This window comes from Parus major, chromosome 15 (genome assembly GCF_001522545.3).
Source record: "Parus major isolate Abel chromosome 15, Parus_major1.1, whole genome shotgun sequence".
Lineage (NCBI taxonomy): Eukaryota > Metazoa > Chordata > Aves > Passeriformes > Paridae > Parus > Parus major.
In genome coordinates, this window is record NC_031784.1 from 5,739,534 (window position 1) to 5,754,531 (window position 14,998).

Genomic DNA, 14,998 nt, shown 5'->3' on the forward strand with positions numbered 1-14,998 from the left:
ATCTCAACACAACTAACACACTCCTCTTCATTTCCTCCCCCCCTCTCCTTCAGTTCACACTTGCCTCTGAAGAGGAACATGTGTTAGATTTAGATCAAACCTGCAGGAAAGTGGCTGAGAAGAAAGTGGCAAAGACTAAGGGAGCATTTCCTTTCCTCAGTTATTTTGCTGTTGATCTCTTTCTGAAATTTCCAGCCCTGTGCTTTGATAATGTCCTGGTACATGAAAGAGTTTGTAACATAAAATGTTACACTCGATGGAGCATGATGTGATATTGGAGCCAAATGGCCAGATGCTCTTTTCTGAGCTATTTCCAATGCTCCCACTTTAGAGAGGTTTCTTTTAAAGGTACTCATAAGCTCCAGTCCTGTAGTGTGCTGGCAATTTCATGCTAGAGCACCACTGTGCTGTGTTCTGATGAAACCATTGTTTTTCATGCTAGGTTAAAGTTATCCTCAATTTAATAAAAAGAAAAATAATGAAGAAAATAAGAAAGAAAAGAAAAGAGGACAGTATGGTTCAAAGAAATTAGAGACAGGTAGGGATTTGGGTTCTGTCCCCAAAACCAGGATCATCTATCCCATTAAAAGTACAATTAAGACTACATTAATAATCTGGTCAGAGAAAAACCCAGGTACTCTTAACTTCATCAGAGCAGGCCCAGGGCCACATTTTAGCTGTTTGGCTTTGCTTTACACTGTTTGCACATCCAGTTCTTTCACATGGGGAAGACCCTTTACAGAGGAAACCCTCTGCTGTGAAATGTGGCTGAGGTCAGACATTTGAACCCTGTCCCCAGCGCTGGTTATCAGTGCAATCAGCCTGTCCCCATCTGCTTTTCCCACCATATCACTGCCTGCTGGCAGCACTGGATGGGTTTTGGGCAGGGATCTGAGCTCAGAGCTGGGATCAGAGTCCCTGGGACTGCTGAGCTCCCACCCATTGTTAACACAGCAATCCCCCTCTGCAGCCCTGGCCACTGCACACCTGGCCATGGGCAAGCACCAGTGCTGGCTCTGGCTGGTTTTGGACACTCCAGGGTTCAGCAGGCTGGGATTTAATGCCTGCACGAGCTCCTTCACTTGCCACAAAGTCTGTCTGCTGTTCCAGACAGAATGCATTGCTGCTGGACACAAATGCCACGCCTAATCTCATCCTGCCTGAACCTGTGGAACTCCAGTGGAACCAGGAGATGCTGAAGCCTTGGGTGTGCTGAGGACCTGGCTCATCACTTCTGCACATCACCACAGAACCTACTGCTCCAATCCCTGCTCTGCAGAGGGAAGGGAGCTGTGAATTAATGGAATCCAGGCACCACGACTTCAATCCTTCCAGGATTTCTTAATGCTTGGCTCTACAAGCTTAGCATTCTTTTCCCTTAGGAAATACCTATAAAACTACTAAATTAAACTGGAGATGGTAAAAGGGGACACCTTTACTTATGCAGGAGGGTGAGACCTGGGAGATTTATCATGAGATCTTTGCAGCCTAAGCAGTGGGGCAACTTCCAGTAACAGCAGATTACATCACTTATTAGGATTTTGCTTAGGCAGTGTAGAATTGCTCAGAAACATTTTAATAGCATTTAACTTCATGCTGAAAATGCTGATTTATTGCACTCCAGTGTGAATAGGCATGTCTAAGGACAGAGCACGCTACTTTTTCAGATGTCAGCAACCGTGGGGTTTTGTTAACATCATTTAAGTGATTAAACGTCTTTGAACTAAAAGGCTTTAAGGCTATTAAGTCAAAACTGAATTAATTTATACTGAAAATTACAGCTTGGGAAAGGTCAAAATAAAAATGAAGTATTTTCAGATTCACCATAATAAGACATTTTGATTAACCTCTATTTTTGTACAATTTTCACTTGTATTTTACCACAGCATGTGTGAAAAAATGCTGGAATTTGGAGTAACTGATCAGAACTGAGTTTCTATTTAGTTCTAAGACTAAGGACCTGGCCTCATGAATCACACAGAGCAAAAAGCATTGTCCAGAATTCAGAATTAAAGTTTGCTATACATAAACCTTGTGACATTTTTATTACAGCATACCAGTCTGGAATCTGCATTTAAAACACTGACTGCTCAAAGGAATCTAAATCTCTTTAGCTAAAAGTAATAAAATGAGGTCAAAAATTCACTACTCAACAATCTACCATTAGCATTTCTGCTCAGAAAAAATGTAGTTCATCTATTTTTAAAGAAGGTAAAGGCAGGGCATATAACATAAGTTTGGGAAATATAATGATTTGCTTGTGTATGGAAGCCCATTAGGTAACGAGCTTCATTTCCTCATAAAGAGATTTCAGTGCATCTACACCAGGATTTTTTTTACAGCATACACAGTAAAAGGTGTAAGCCAGAGGTGGGTCTGCATTTTACACAGCCCATGGTTTCAGCTTGGCCTCCATGACCAATTAAATCACAACACCAGAGAGCACATGGGGTCTGAGCTGGATCCTGCTTGGGGTCAGCTCTTCTCAGTCCTGAGGAGCTCTGTGCTCCCAGAGACATTCCACTGACAGTGGCCACAGAACTGGCCAGAGTTAAGTGGGACACACCTGCTGAAGCTGACACAGTGCTACTGAGGATAAAGCAGTCTGATACTGGCCATAAAAGAAAAGGAGTTTTTCTTGCAGTAATCAATGTGGAAACATATTTTTTTTTAAATTTAATTTCTATGGATTCTTAATGGTGGAAGCAAAACTTAATTTCTGCTAGAGCATCCTTTAAAATAAATGCTTGATCTCTTCCCACCCACCATTACAGCTGATGGGCACAAAGTAAAAAGAACAGCAATTCATTCACCTTATCACTGGAGCACCAGAGGAAGTGAGGGATCCTTAGTGCAATGATTAATGACTCACTATAAAAAGATGCATCATAAACTGCTTGTATTAGGTTAAATCATAAACTAGGCTTTCAATGCTTATATGATCCCTTTCTAAATAATTAAGTGTGTCTGTAGCTCCCACTAGGAGTGGAACTCACATGATGCTTGCAAACCATGCAGTTTCTTACAGGGTCATAATTTGGGTCCCTCACTTAAAGGGATTCCTGTCTTCCTCCACATTCAAGCACTGCTTGAATTTCTTTTCCTGTTGGGACATCTCTCTGTACTACAGGACAGAGAGATCATTTGATGTTCAGGAGCAGCAAAAATTATCTACCCTGAATTTAGGGTGTCTTCAGCCTGTGCTTATGAAGGGCAACTCATCCACAGAGGAGTCAGCCAAGACTGGATGTTGTAATTTCCTGTGTTTAGGTGCTAATAATAACTCCCATCAGCTTCAGTAGCTGGTTGGAGAACAGTGAGAGAATAGCACCATTTGTCCTACCAGAATCCCCCCAGTTTATCCACCTTGTGGTGAAACTGTCACCTTTAAAAAATATAGTACAAGGTGACATTATGTAAGTGTTCATCTATTTCCTTACTATCACAAGCCTGCAAATGTGCCCATCTCCCTTTTATTTCCCAGAACAGCTGATGCTTTTTCTCAACCAAAGCAGAATCTGCCTCTCTTGGCAAACAGACTTTGGCTCAGCATACAGTCCCCCCATCAGGAGAATGTTGCAGCTCTAACCACTGTGAAGTTTACACAGAAAATAATAGGACTTTAAAAAAGAGCTGCAGAGCCTTTAAATATTTTCAGTAAGCGCACTGGGTAGCCTTAGTCTGTTTCTGCACTGCTTATTCATATTCAATAAAGAAAATCACTCAGGTTAATTATTTTAATGTTTCCATCTGTGGAATTTAGAAAAGGGCAACTGTGGAATACCCAAGATCATGATTTTTTAATAAACAATAGATTTCATGGGAATTAGCTGGGTTATCAAAGAGTATCCTCCCAAATCAGCTCATTAGTTTCACTGACTTTCCCTATTTCACTTTATTAAAACAACTTAAACAAGAGTTCACTAGATGCAATGTAATCTATCTCAGGCACTCCAAACCTAATCCCTTTTCTCTTAGCAATAACATGATAATAGTTTGCAAAAAAGTTAAAAAGGATTATTTTTACAGCTGTTTCAAATAGGGACTGTTTTCAGCCAAGCATGTGCCACGACTATCCCTACATCTTATTATTTATTATTATATTAATTTTTGTTCTTTACTTATTCATTCATTTAATCATTCCTTTCTCTATCTTTCTTCATTTCCAATAAGCAGTCACACATGGTCAACAGCATCCCCCTGTGCAGGTGGGGAGGATGCACCAAATATCCCTGCATGGGTCACTGCACCAGAAAGGAAAGAAGTGATTTTTTTTTTTGCAATTTACTTGGAGGTTCTGGAGTTAAAAAAACCCAACTTGGCAAATTCACAGTGGTTTTATAAATAGCCTAGAGAGAAGGGAGAAGGTTCCTGTGCATTTTCACACTGTTAGTTTCTGACAGCTCTGAAAGACACACAGGAGGGGATCACACATAGGATTTGCAAATTAGGAGGCAGACACTGTGTATTACTTACCATGATGGATCCAGGCTGGAAACACAGAATAACAGACCTGTGCTATGGACACACAGCTTATTTCACAGCAAACTCACACTCTTGTACTTTCATAAAACCTTTTCCAAACAGTAGGGTTAGCTTTTCTTATAGGGAAAAAAAAACAACAAACCAAATCAAAATAGAACCCAAAGCAAGAGAGCTGGTTTATAGATCCAAGGTTTCTCCAGGCTTTAACAGGTCCTGTCCCTGAAACCCCGTCCTTGCTCACCTCAAATCCTTGTCTCTTCAAGCAAGTGCTATTTCATAATCCTATTAAAACCTTTGCCTCTGTTTACCAGGAGCCCTAATGGTTCTCAGCAAGTTCTCCTGGCCTAAGGAAGAGCGACAGCTTTCAGATTTCTTAGGAGGCTTATTCATCAACCACACCAGAGTTTTGCCAGAGTGTTCAATCTATTCTGGGAGCAGCCATGTGGAAAAAGTTTCAAACAGCTCAAAGCCCTGCACAATGATAAAGGAAAGCTCACACAATCCTGGTAATAGCCTGACCCTCTTAAGGAAAATTGGATGATTTGTGGTAGCAGTTTTTCTGTCCCCTATGTGAATTCTGAACCTTAATGTATAAGCAGTGTATTCACACAGTCCCATTACAAACCCCATCCCTCTTGCAATGCTGGAATAACAAATACACACCCATATGTGAAAATAAACTCTCGCTGCAGTGACCTTCCTCCTCAGCCCAGTGGTGTGAAGGAGTTTGTAGCCATTTTAGAAAAGAAAAAAGAGCCAGATAAAGAATGGACTAATTTGATGCTCAATGTTTCACCATGAGCAGAATATATGCTTTAATGAGCACATTACATGCACCAGGGACATGTTACTGGGAAGCAGGGGATAAAGAGTAAAGGGAAAATAATTAAACAGTCAGCTTTATAATGAGGAAACTCTGTTCATGCAACATTAAGCGGCCTAATTTTCAAACGCTAAGCAAAGACATGTTCCTTGGGCTTCAGGGGGACTTGCTGGCAAGCACCACCTTGAAAACAAGGACATGAAATCACAGGTATCAAACCTCCTTTAGGTCCAGGCCACAGGGACAGATGCTGTTCCAAAGTCATCTGTCCACACTTCACACTGACCTGTCCAATAGGATTGAATACCTGCACCCTGTAGTTCTTATTCTGTAAGGAGGATCCTTAGAGTTGTAAATTTCCCATCATTCATAATGTGTGTATGATGAACATTACAACTGACTTCTACCAGCCTGGCCTTAGTTTTCTGTAGATATTGCATCTGTTAGACCACAAATGTACAACCTCAGCTACAGGCAATGAGCACATGGAGACTCAGAGTGGCTGTTTGCATGAGGAAAGGGGGTTTTGCAGCTAAAAGCAGCCTAGAATGGTATTGATTCTGCACTGGAGAAAGATACAGCATAGTCAGCTGGGGGGAATTACCTGATAGCACTGCTGTAGCAAGGAGACATGAGAGAAACACTGCTGTGGGTCATGCCCTGGCAAAGGGAGTAAGCACAGATGGGCTTCTGGAGCTCCCCATCCCTCCTTTCTCCCTGGGTTCAGACCCTGACAGGATGAACAAATAAAGCATATTCCTGACTGTTATCAGCTCTCTCAAGGCCTGTAAGGCCAGGAACATTCATTTAACTGGCACTGTCCCTTCCAGACAGTGCTGCAGCATCAATAGCCCATCAGTCAGGCAGCAGCTCTGCTGGGCTCCCCAGCACCCTGCACACAGACACTGCACAGGGTCTCCTCTCTGTTACTCACTCGCATGCCTAACTCGATGTTTTCTCCTCCATACACCTCCATGCCAGGGTCAAGCAGGCCAATCTCTCCAAAATACTCTCGGTCCACCACAAAAGAGCATCCGATCATGGCTGGTGTCCTGCACGGAGAGATGAAAGCAACAAATTAAGCCATTGATTAGCTCCTACAGACCCCACCTCGTAACGAATTTACACAGACTAAACAGTTCTGAGTCTTCAAGTTTATATTCTAAATTTACCTGTTAGCATCAATCACAATGCACTTCATGTATGCAAGAAATCCCAGTACTCCTCTATTGGTGCTGTAATTTCTGAAGGCTTTCTGTTGAATCATTCTCTAGTTAGAAGTGGTCTCAAAGCTCCACAAAAGCCACACAGGGTCCTGGATACTCCTGGCTGGGTACTCCCATCCTCTATTGATGCATATATTTATACACCAGGATCTTTGCATTTAGAGATTCAAGTTAATTGATAAAATACATCTTCCTGATTATATTTCCCAGAGCCAAGCCTGGAAACAGATTTGCCTAAAAAAGCTGAGAGCTCTCCCATACACAGGATGAGACATTTCCTATATACATCTTGATTTCACATCTTGTACCACTGAAAAGCATATCTTAGACTAACAAGGAATAAATTTGGTCTAGGAGCTAAACTAAAAGAAGGATGCAACCAAGGTAAGGAAATTCGGTACCTTTGCAATGAAATAAGCCTTGGAGGGAATATTTCAGGTATATTTTTTAAAATTTTACCTATGATAAAAGAGGAAAGGAGATGGGGGGGAAGAAACTCACACCACTTGTTTCATTTTACTTTTCATGTATTTGAAGCTGAACACAGGCTTCACTGGATCAAGGCATCGCTGCTTTGCAAAACTGAGATTCTAGTTTGGGCTTAGACTCATTATTTTTCCAGCCCTGCCTCCCCCACAAAAATCCTCTGGAGGCAGCTCCTTACAGGAGTAGGATGCTCCCATGAGGATGTCTCCTCCCTTTCTAATGAGGAATGGCACTGCCAGTCTTTGCACACCACTCTCAGGTGCTGGAATCTCTCTCTCTGGGGGATGGATTTCTGCAGCTATAGGCTCTGTCCATTAAAACATTGAGTTGTTAATTGAACAGGGGTGGGAAATACATTTTAGATGCAACTACATAATCATCACTCAGAGATGAATGCCACTGAGGACTGTCTTTGCAACTCCCTCTCTCCCTTCTAGAGTTTATTTCTTCTCATTACATATATTCAAATACAGAATTCACAAGCCTTCACAGCTTTTTCAGAAGAAAAAAAAAAGTTTTCAGGAGCAAGCAACAACAGCAGAACAATGACAGAAGGAACCACATCCAGATTTTATAATTTTATACTGGACTACAGCATCACACTGACATATTGTGAACACTTCAAAAAATGTGCTGAAAAAGCTCAAGGCCCTCACTTGGCATTAGAACTGGATTTTTCCAGTACCTGAAATACTCCAGTACATCCACCACTTTTAGGGCAGTGCAGCAGATTCTCTTGAAAGCTAGAAATGGCCACATGAGCAAAAGCAGCTGTGTTAGCTCCTCTTACCCCCAGCTCACTGCCCAAGGGGCAGCACATGAGGAGGTGAGGGCCCTCAGCACTTCACAGCTTCAGAGCACAACCTGCTTTATATAAAACAACCTTTTCCCTTAATCATGCACTCTCCAGTAAAACAGAGACACTTCTAGAAGGAGAAAACAGCAATTAGAAATGTACTATTTTTTACCAACACCTCAAAGGTGTTGTGAAACTTAATTGATCTGTTGAATATTCTTTGACACAATGGAGGATGTTATAAGCATTAATTATAATCAACAGCAGCACTCAAAGGATAATGTGGGAAACACAGCAAAATGGGTTTTGCAGCTAAAAGCAGCCTAGAATGGTATTGATTCTGCACTGGAGAAAGATACAGCATAGTCAGCTGGGGGGAATTACCTGATAGCACTGCTGTAGCAAGGAGACATGAGAGAAACACTGCTGTGGGTAATGCCCTGGCAAAGGGAGGAAGCACAGAGGGGCTTCTGGAGCTCCCCATCCCTCCCTGCCTGTGGCAGCAGGAAGAGAGGCCCTGTGTGGGCAGGGCAGTGCCTGCCATGGGATGGGACACAGGGAACAGAGGGCACACAACAAAGGCATTTGCTGCAGATCTGAGTCAGGACTATTTTGTGTCAGTGACATCCCCAGGAGCACAGCTCTGCTGGTAAAATTCCAGCAGGTGCTGACACCTATTTCTCCAGCCAGGTGCATCCCCCTCCTTCCCCTTCCTGCAGGGAGATGCCTGGGGGCTTCATCAAGAGCCAGTGAAGGAGAAAGGGATGGGGACTAAGCTGCACCTGATACAGTCAGTCTTCCTCTGCCTTATGCATCCTTCTCTCCTGCCTTAAGGTCAGCATATATTTATATATATTCATTTCTATATACATTTATATATACATATGTGCACAATGCAATCAGGTCACATTTGAAACAGTTTCCTGAGAAGCCAACTGCAATTTCCAGAAAAACTGACAAAAGCTCGCAATAAATACATAAATTCAAACCCAAATAGAAGCATAAATAAATATATAAGCATAAATGTCTACATACAGGCATACTGAGAGAGACAAGGAGTTTCAAATGACACATCACACGTCATATCTCTGAGTGTTCCACCTCTCCCAGCAGGATGTTTCTTTGATTCAGGTTCTTAAGCAGTGCCTCAGCCCTGGTCTGACATGTAAGTGGGGAAACCTGCAGGGCACCTGCAGAAGTATTTCTATTTCTCCTACAACTCATGTCTTCTGCGAGGAAGAGTCACACCAAGCCCTGAGAACAGAACTCAAGGACAGATTTGCTGCTCAGGAGATACAGGGGAAAAAAATGACAAGATGACAAGCTAATGCTCCTCTAGAAAGGCAAAGCAAATATGGATGTAGAATAATTCTCTGATTCCTGATGGGAGGAAATTTTTTGGAACAGGCAGGACACCCATCAGAACCCAGACAAATAAAAGTGACACTGCTCTGTTACAGGCTCCTGTGAAGCAAAAACTGAAAAGATGGTTTTAAGCAGCCAATAAACACTCACCAGTTTTATTATTACATGGCAGCATGGTTTATCATGAAGGACTTTAGCTCCTAAGCTCAGGTATACAGGTGGATTTCTTCCCAGCCCAGATTGGTTTCATCAATATTGTTATTGCAGACCAGCACAGGGCTTGGCTTGCATGTGAGATGGGCACACACACCCCCAGATAGAGAAAGCAGCACAAAACACTTCACTGGGGGCACATCAAACTCTAATTTATGTCCATGAGCAAGGCACTGGCACTTTCTGGAGCAGCTGATGCAGTGCATGTACGTACACATCCCTACTGGTACCAAGCTATGGCATATTAAAGCAGTAAGTGAGAACATATGCAACAATGAAATGCACCACTGCTGCTGGAGGAAGATAAAATGAAAAGCTGTGCAGTGCTTGGCTGGGTGAGGCTGACTAATGACTCTAATGTTGGTGGCTGCTGATCAAGGAATCAAATGCAGAGCAGTCCATCATAATCACGGCAGGTGAGGGAAGACAAGTCAGAGCCAGAGCTCAGAATACCAGAAACCTTCCTTGCTGTTCCAAAACCCAGAAAATAAAAAAATATACAGCACACATTAAAAAACCCAGCTTGTTTCAATGCATGGCCAGATTCATCAGAAGCCCTCTGAAATAGGCTCCTTTGTTACACAGTTTGTTGCCAGATGATAAGGACGTTTTGGGGCAGCGTGCTCGCAGGAACACAAATGGAAAATGACGCGATGGACACAGTGTGTCAAAATAACAATCCTCATTTAAATCTTCACATTACAGACATCTTACATCTCAAATGTCAAACATGTAAAATGGATTGCCTGCAGAAGCCAACTCGGGGAACATCAATTGTTCTGAAGCTCAGAGTATTAACGTGTGGGGAAAAAAAGAACCGACTTTAAAGTGCAGAAATCAGAAATCTTTACAAAATCTGACACTTTGTTCTTGCTATTTCTTTAGCTTTGTTAGCACTTCAAGGCCACGTCCCCTTTGTCACTTAGCTCACAACAGCTGATGTGACATTTTATGGTGCACACTTGACATGTCTGCCCAAGAGTACAGGACACTGGTGGGAAGGACAGTTCCTGCTCTTTCCCAGCAAGGCTGAGTAGAATCACACCAGTGTCAGTGTTCAAGAAATCAGAGAATCAGGTTTCAAATGGAAGAATTCTTAGGAATGAAATACATCTGTTGTGTAGTCCCAGAAGAAAGCAGGAATTGGACCCTGCTTTCCAAACGCCTCACTCCATTCAGCACATCGATGATATTTATTCATACAGTACAAACATGAGAAATGCCAGGGCTCTGATCCTCACTGAGACCAGGGTACACATGTTTTTAATGCTGAAAATCTCAAATCCCTTTGGAGATCTGTCAGGAAATATTCAGCTACAGCAACCACAAAGCCAGTCACAGGGTTATTTATTACCAGCCTTTCCTTTCACAAAACACAGAGAAGCACAAACCAAACCCACTACATGCTGTCAAAGAAAGCCTTAAGAGGATCAGAGTGAGGAAGGACTAAATGAACTTGCAGTTTCCATGCTGATGAGCAGCTTTGCAATCTTATAAATGCACAGGACAAACACATGGATTCAAACACCATTAAAGTGCACCCATTTTCATGTCCTGTAAAGTGAGCTGAAACAGGAATCATGGTTGTAATATGTGGTTTGGAACACTGGTTACAAGACCAAAACCTGTACCAAACCAAGAGTCACATTTGAGATTTTTTTTTTAAAAGTTTGCTCACTAGCCTGCCTGCCTTCCTTTTGAAAACACACTTTAAATACTCCACAGCTACTAAGCTCCCACTATGACTGCTTTTAAATCTCAATCCTAAGGACAGGCTTCCTGATTGTTTTCATCAATAACACTCACACAGTCACTCTTTCCATTACCATAATTACACTTCCCTGTCACTTAAAAGCCACAAAATCACATTATATTTCCACAGGCAGGAACAACACAACAGCCAAATGCTTTAGCAAATCCATCCAGGTGCTCCAGCTTCAGAGGCCCCTCAGCACACAGAGCAGTGTAGCCATAAAGTGGATGTCCTGCTCTCCTAAATCCCTGCCTTCAAAGAACTTGTGCCCAGGGAGACATGGAAGTGTTCATGGTTCCATGTGGATGTCCCTGAGTTTTAAGGCATGCAATTCTTAATTTGCAGAAGAGGTGCTCAGGCAGACACAGTGTGTCAGTGCTCCTGATATTTGCCAGCAAGGGTTGGGTTTTCTCCTCCTTCTGCTGCTTGTCTCACCTGTCTCTGGGCAGTTTATGCACTCTTGAATTGGAGGGGTTCTTCATTTGGGTTTGGGATAAAATTGTTGCTCTTTGGCACCAGCTACTCACGTGCATCAGATTTTAACCCAGCTCAGTGCTTGAGTTTGGATTTGTTCACTTCTGTCTCAGTCCAGCTCAGTGCCAGCATAACACCAGCAAGAGCCTGAACATAAATCTGAGGAAGTCCATGGTAAATCAGGCCCTTAATTGCTGAGGTTTAACCTCTTAGTTCAGTCTTATCTGTTACGTGATGATTGTCTCTAGAACAGAAGATACTCAAATACTGGAGCAATCTGTGGGAAAATTACTGCAGTGATTTCACATATAAATTGTGAGTCATGAAGTGTGCAAAACCTTTCAGGACTGAAAGCTTTGGATGAGTAATTTTCCTTTATCAATAAACTTTCTCAGGGCTGAGTGAAACAGGTATAAAACATCTGCACTTCTAAAACAATGTGAGGTGAGCAGGGTGTGTTATCCAGGAAAACTGATTTCCAAAGTAATTACTTCCCTGCTTATTGAGGTTTCAAGCCAAGCAAAAGGTCAGTGATGATGGACTGTGCTGTCCTGTAGTAAATAAGGTTAATATTACTGTATAGCTCTGTTTTGCAGTCACAGGGCATGAGAATGAACCTGAGTACAACTTGCAACACTTGCTTAAATACAGATTAAAATATTACTCTGCATACGGGAAGGATCCTGTGAGGTGGTCCCATCCCACTGATCACTCAGAAATGGGACCAGTGTCAGTGTCTTCACTTCCAAAAGATGACTTGCATTTTGTTCAGAAGGGTGTGCTGTTTGAGGGGCCTGGATGAACTTTTCAGGATCCCTCAAGCTTTGGACTGGAAGGGAAGTACATCAGCTCCTCTGCCAGAGCCCACACTGGGACCATGCAGTAGAGTTTTACCTTATTTTAAGATGAAGCTGATATACATGAAAATGAAGATGACTTTAAGGTGGTAATTCGTGCTCCTCTTAAGCAGTCTTAAAAATAAGAGTATCCTAAAGTGCATACTTAGGCTTCAAATTTTTAGCATTTATTTCTAGAGTTGGTAACAACAGTGCCCTTAACCCAGCAGAATATGTCCCAGAGGAGCTGTTAGACAAGCATCTGGACTGGAGATGAAAATCTAGATGTGAATATTCAAATGAAGGGGAGAGAAAGCCCTTTTCACATCAGTTCCAGTTTTCCACTGTAACACTTCTCAGAAATACCTTCACAATTCCTGTCACAGCACTTCCTCAGAAAATTCCATTTCTGCAATGTAAAATGTTCTCTTATAGGGAAAAGTAAATTGACACACTGACTGCATGGTCTGGTGTAGGTTCATTTTAAAATTCAACCAGCAGGAAAACTCTGAGCATGTGCAAAGTTCTTTAAAAAAAAAAAAACAAACAAAAAAAACCCCCAAACCAAATCAAACCAAAACAAACAAAAAACCACCACAACAACAAAAACCCACCAAAAAAAACAACAACACAAAAAAACCCCAAAGAAAGGAAAAAAAGAGCAGCTCTCAAACACAGCTCCTAGTGGCGCTCCTGGGTTTGGACTGATGGCTGAGACTGCTGCCCACAGAACAGGACACACAATTCCTTTGTTTCTCATACACACAATGGTCCAGAGTCTACTGGAAAATAAAAGTTTGGATGAAAAGGACCCTGCTATCCTACCAATGGCCAGAACATGTGCTTGAAGCACACGCTCAGAGCCAGAGGACTTGTGTACATTGTGGGGCAGCTCTGAGAGGCAGCACACACATCCACAGCTTTACAGAGCCATCCGTTTTCTCCAGCCTCACTTTGTTATTCCTGCACAAAGCCTGTGGCCTCGTTCAGCCGAATTCCCCCTGGCAGACAGCTGAGATGGAAACATCGCTCAGCCCAAAGTGACAGCACGGGGGAGATTTACCTGATGGGAGCTGACTCATCCCCTTTATCGAGCCAGTCCTGTGGTGGGATTATGTACATGCACCAGAGCCCCCAGTTGTAGCCGTGGGCTGCGTTGGCGTATTGCTGCACTTCAAAGGTGTTGTACTTGATGTTGTCAATCGCGGGCAGGATGATCCGCTTGCGATCCTCCTTGATCCGGGTAAGCGCAGGTTCCACCCTGAGAGCAATGAAAACAGCACAATGTTTTACAGCCACCCTCTAATCCCAGGCTGATAAAGTGAGGTTCTCTAATCCTGTGAGCATCAGCCCAGTGAGATGGAAAGCCCAGAGCACGGCGGAGAGGGACGGGGTACGGATCGCAGGCACACGCTGCATGCAGCACCTGCAGGGGAATTACCACCTCTGGGAAGCTGTGCCTGACTCTAACAACACAAAATTTGACCAAACACTTATTCTGAGGCCTGGAGACTGTTAATTCATTTCACGATGGACAAATGTTGAGAGACACAATCACCAATAGCAGCTAAATGGTCTCCTACTGGCTACACCACCAGGATCCCTGGTAGCAATTAAATACTGGCTGACAGGGCCTGAAGAACTAAACACACCAGGGGCTGCACGAATCTGAAGGTTACTCAAAGGTTTTAATCCTGTTTCCCAAGACTGACCCCATCACATCTAGTTTGAATGACAAATGTGGCTGCATTATGCCTTCTAAAACCTCTTTGGTGATGAGAAGATTTCAGGTGCTAGATGGTGCAAAAGCAGCGAACTGCAGGAAATGTTCCATGGTTTCAAAAGGCTTTAAAACATCAATGTGCTTTCCACAGAAGCTACATCCCAAAAGGAAAGTATAAAGCTTCGGTGCAAACACTCGTTTCTGACCAAGGTAGTCTGAGTTTGTTATGAATTTCCAGAGAAACTGATCCAAAGAGGTAGCAGACTTACATAAGGGTGGAAAGAATTCCTCAAAGCAGTAGTAGAAAGGGCCACTGGTTCACTCCTTTGTAAGTGTGTTTCCCCTTGAAGTGTGCTTTGAAGATTTTACAGAAATTCACACGGATCTTTAAGGGAATGGTGGTTTGCTGAGACTCACAGAGGTAGGAGGATTTGAACACTGATCTTTTCTCACTTTTCTTTTGCTGTTGGTCAGAAGGCAATTGCTCCTTTGTGGTTTCAAGCTTGTTACCTCATCTTTTGTTTGTTATATTCAGTTTGTTACCATGAATTTTCCTGTGTAGGCCAACAGAAATGACTGGATATGGCTCAGACTCTCAATCCATATGGGTTTTAGGCCACACTTGTGCAGCCCCATAGAGCCAGTATGACCTACCAGATCTGGATAAACCACTTCCATCATTACTATGAGATTATATTCATGAGATTAAGTGTTTTAAAAACCGGTGGGTGGGAAGCAGAAAAATTCTTGCAAATCCAACAAAGCAGGGACAAATGCAGAAAAAGCTGAATCTGCTTTGTTCTTCCCATCACGTTATC

General features: G+C 42.7%; 1 protein-coding gene across 1 annotated transcript in view; it reads right to left on the bottom strand.

Moving 5' to 3' along the window:
* Positions 1 to 14,998, bottom strand: part of GALNT9 (polypeptide N-acetylgalactosaminyltransferase 9) — a 128,794-nt gene that overhangs the window by 58,214 nt on the left and 55,582 nt on the right. Inside the window, exons 5-6 of the mRNA XM_015644372.3 lie at positions 13,521 to 13,718; positions 6,243 to 6,360 (exon numbers count right to left, since the gene is read on the bottom strand). Of these exons, the coding sequence (XP_015499858.1) occupies positions 6,243 to 6,360; positions 13,521 to 13,718 (316 nt within the window). The remainder of the gene's footprint in view (positions 1 to 6,242; positions 6,361 to 13,520; positions 13,719 to 14,998) is intronic.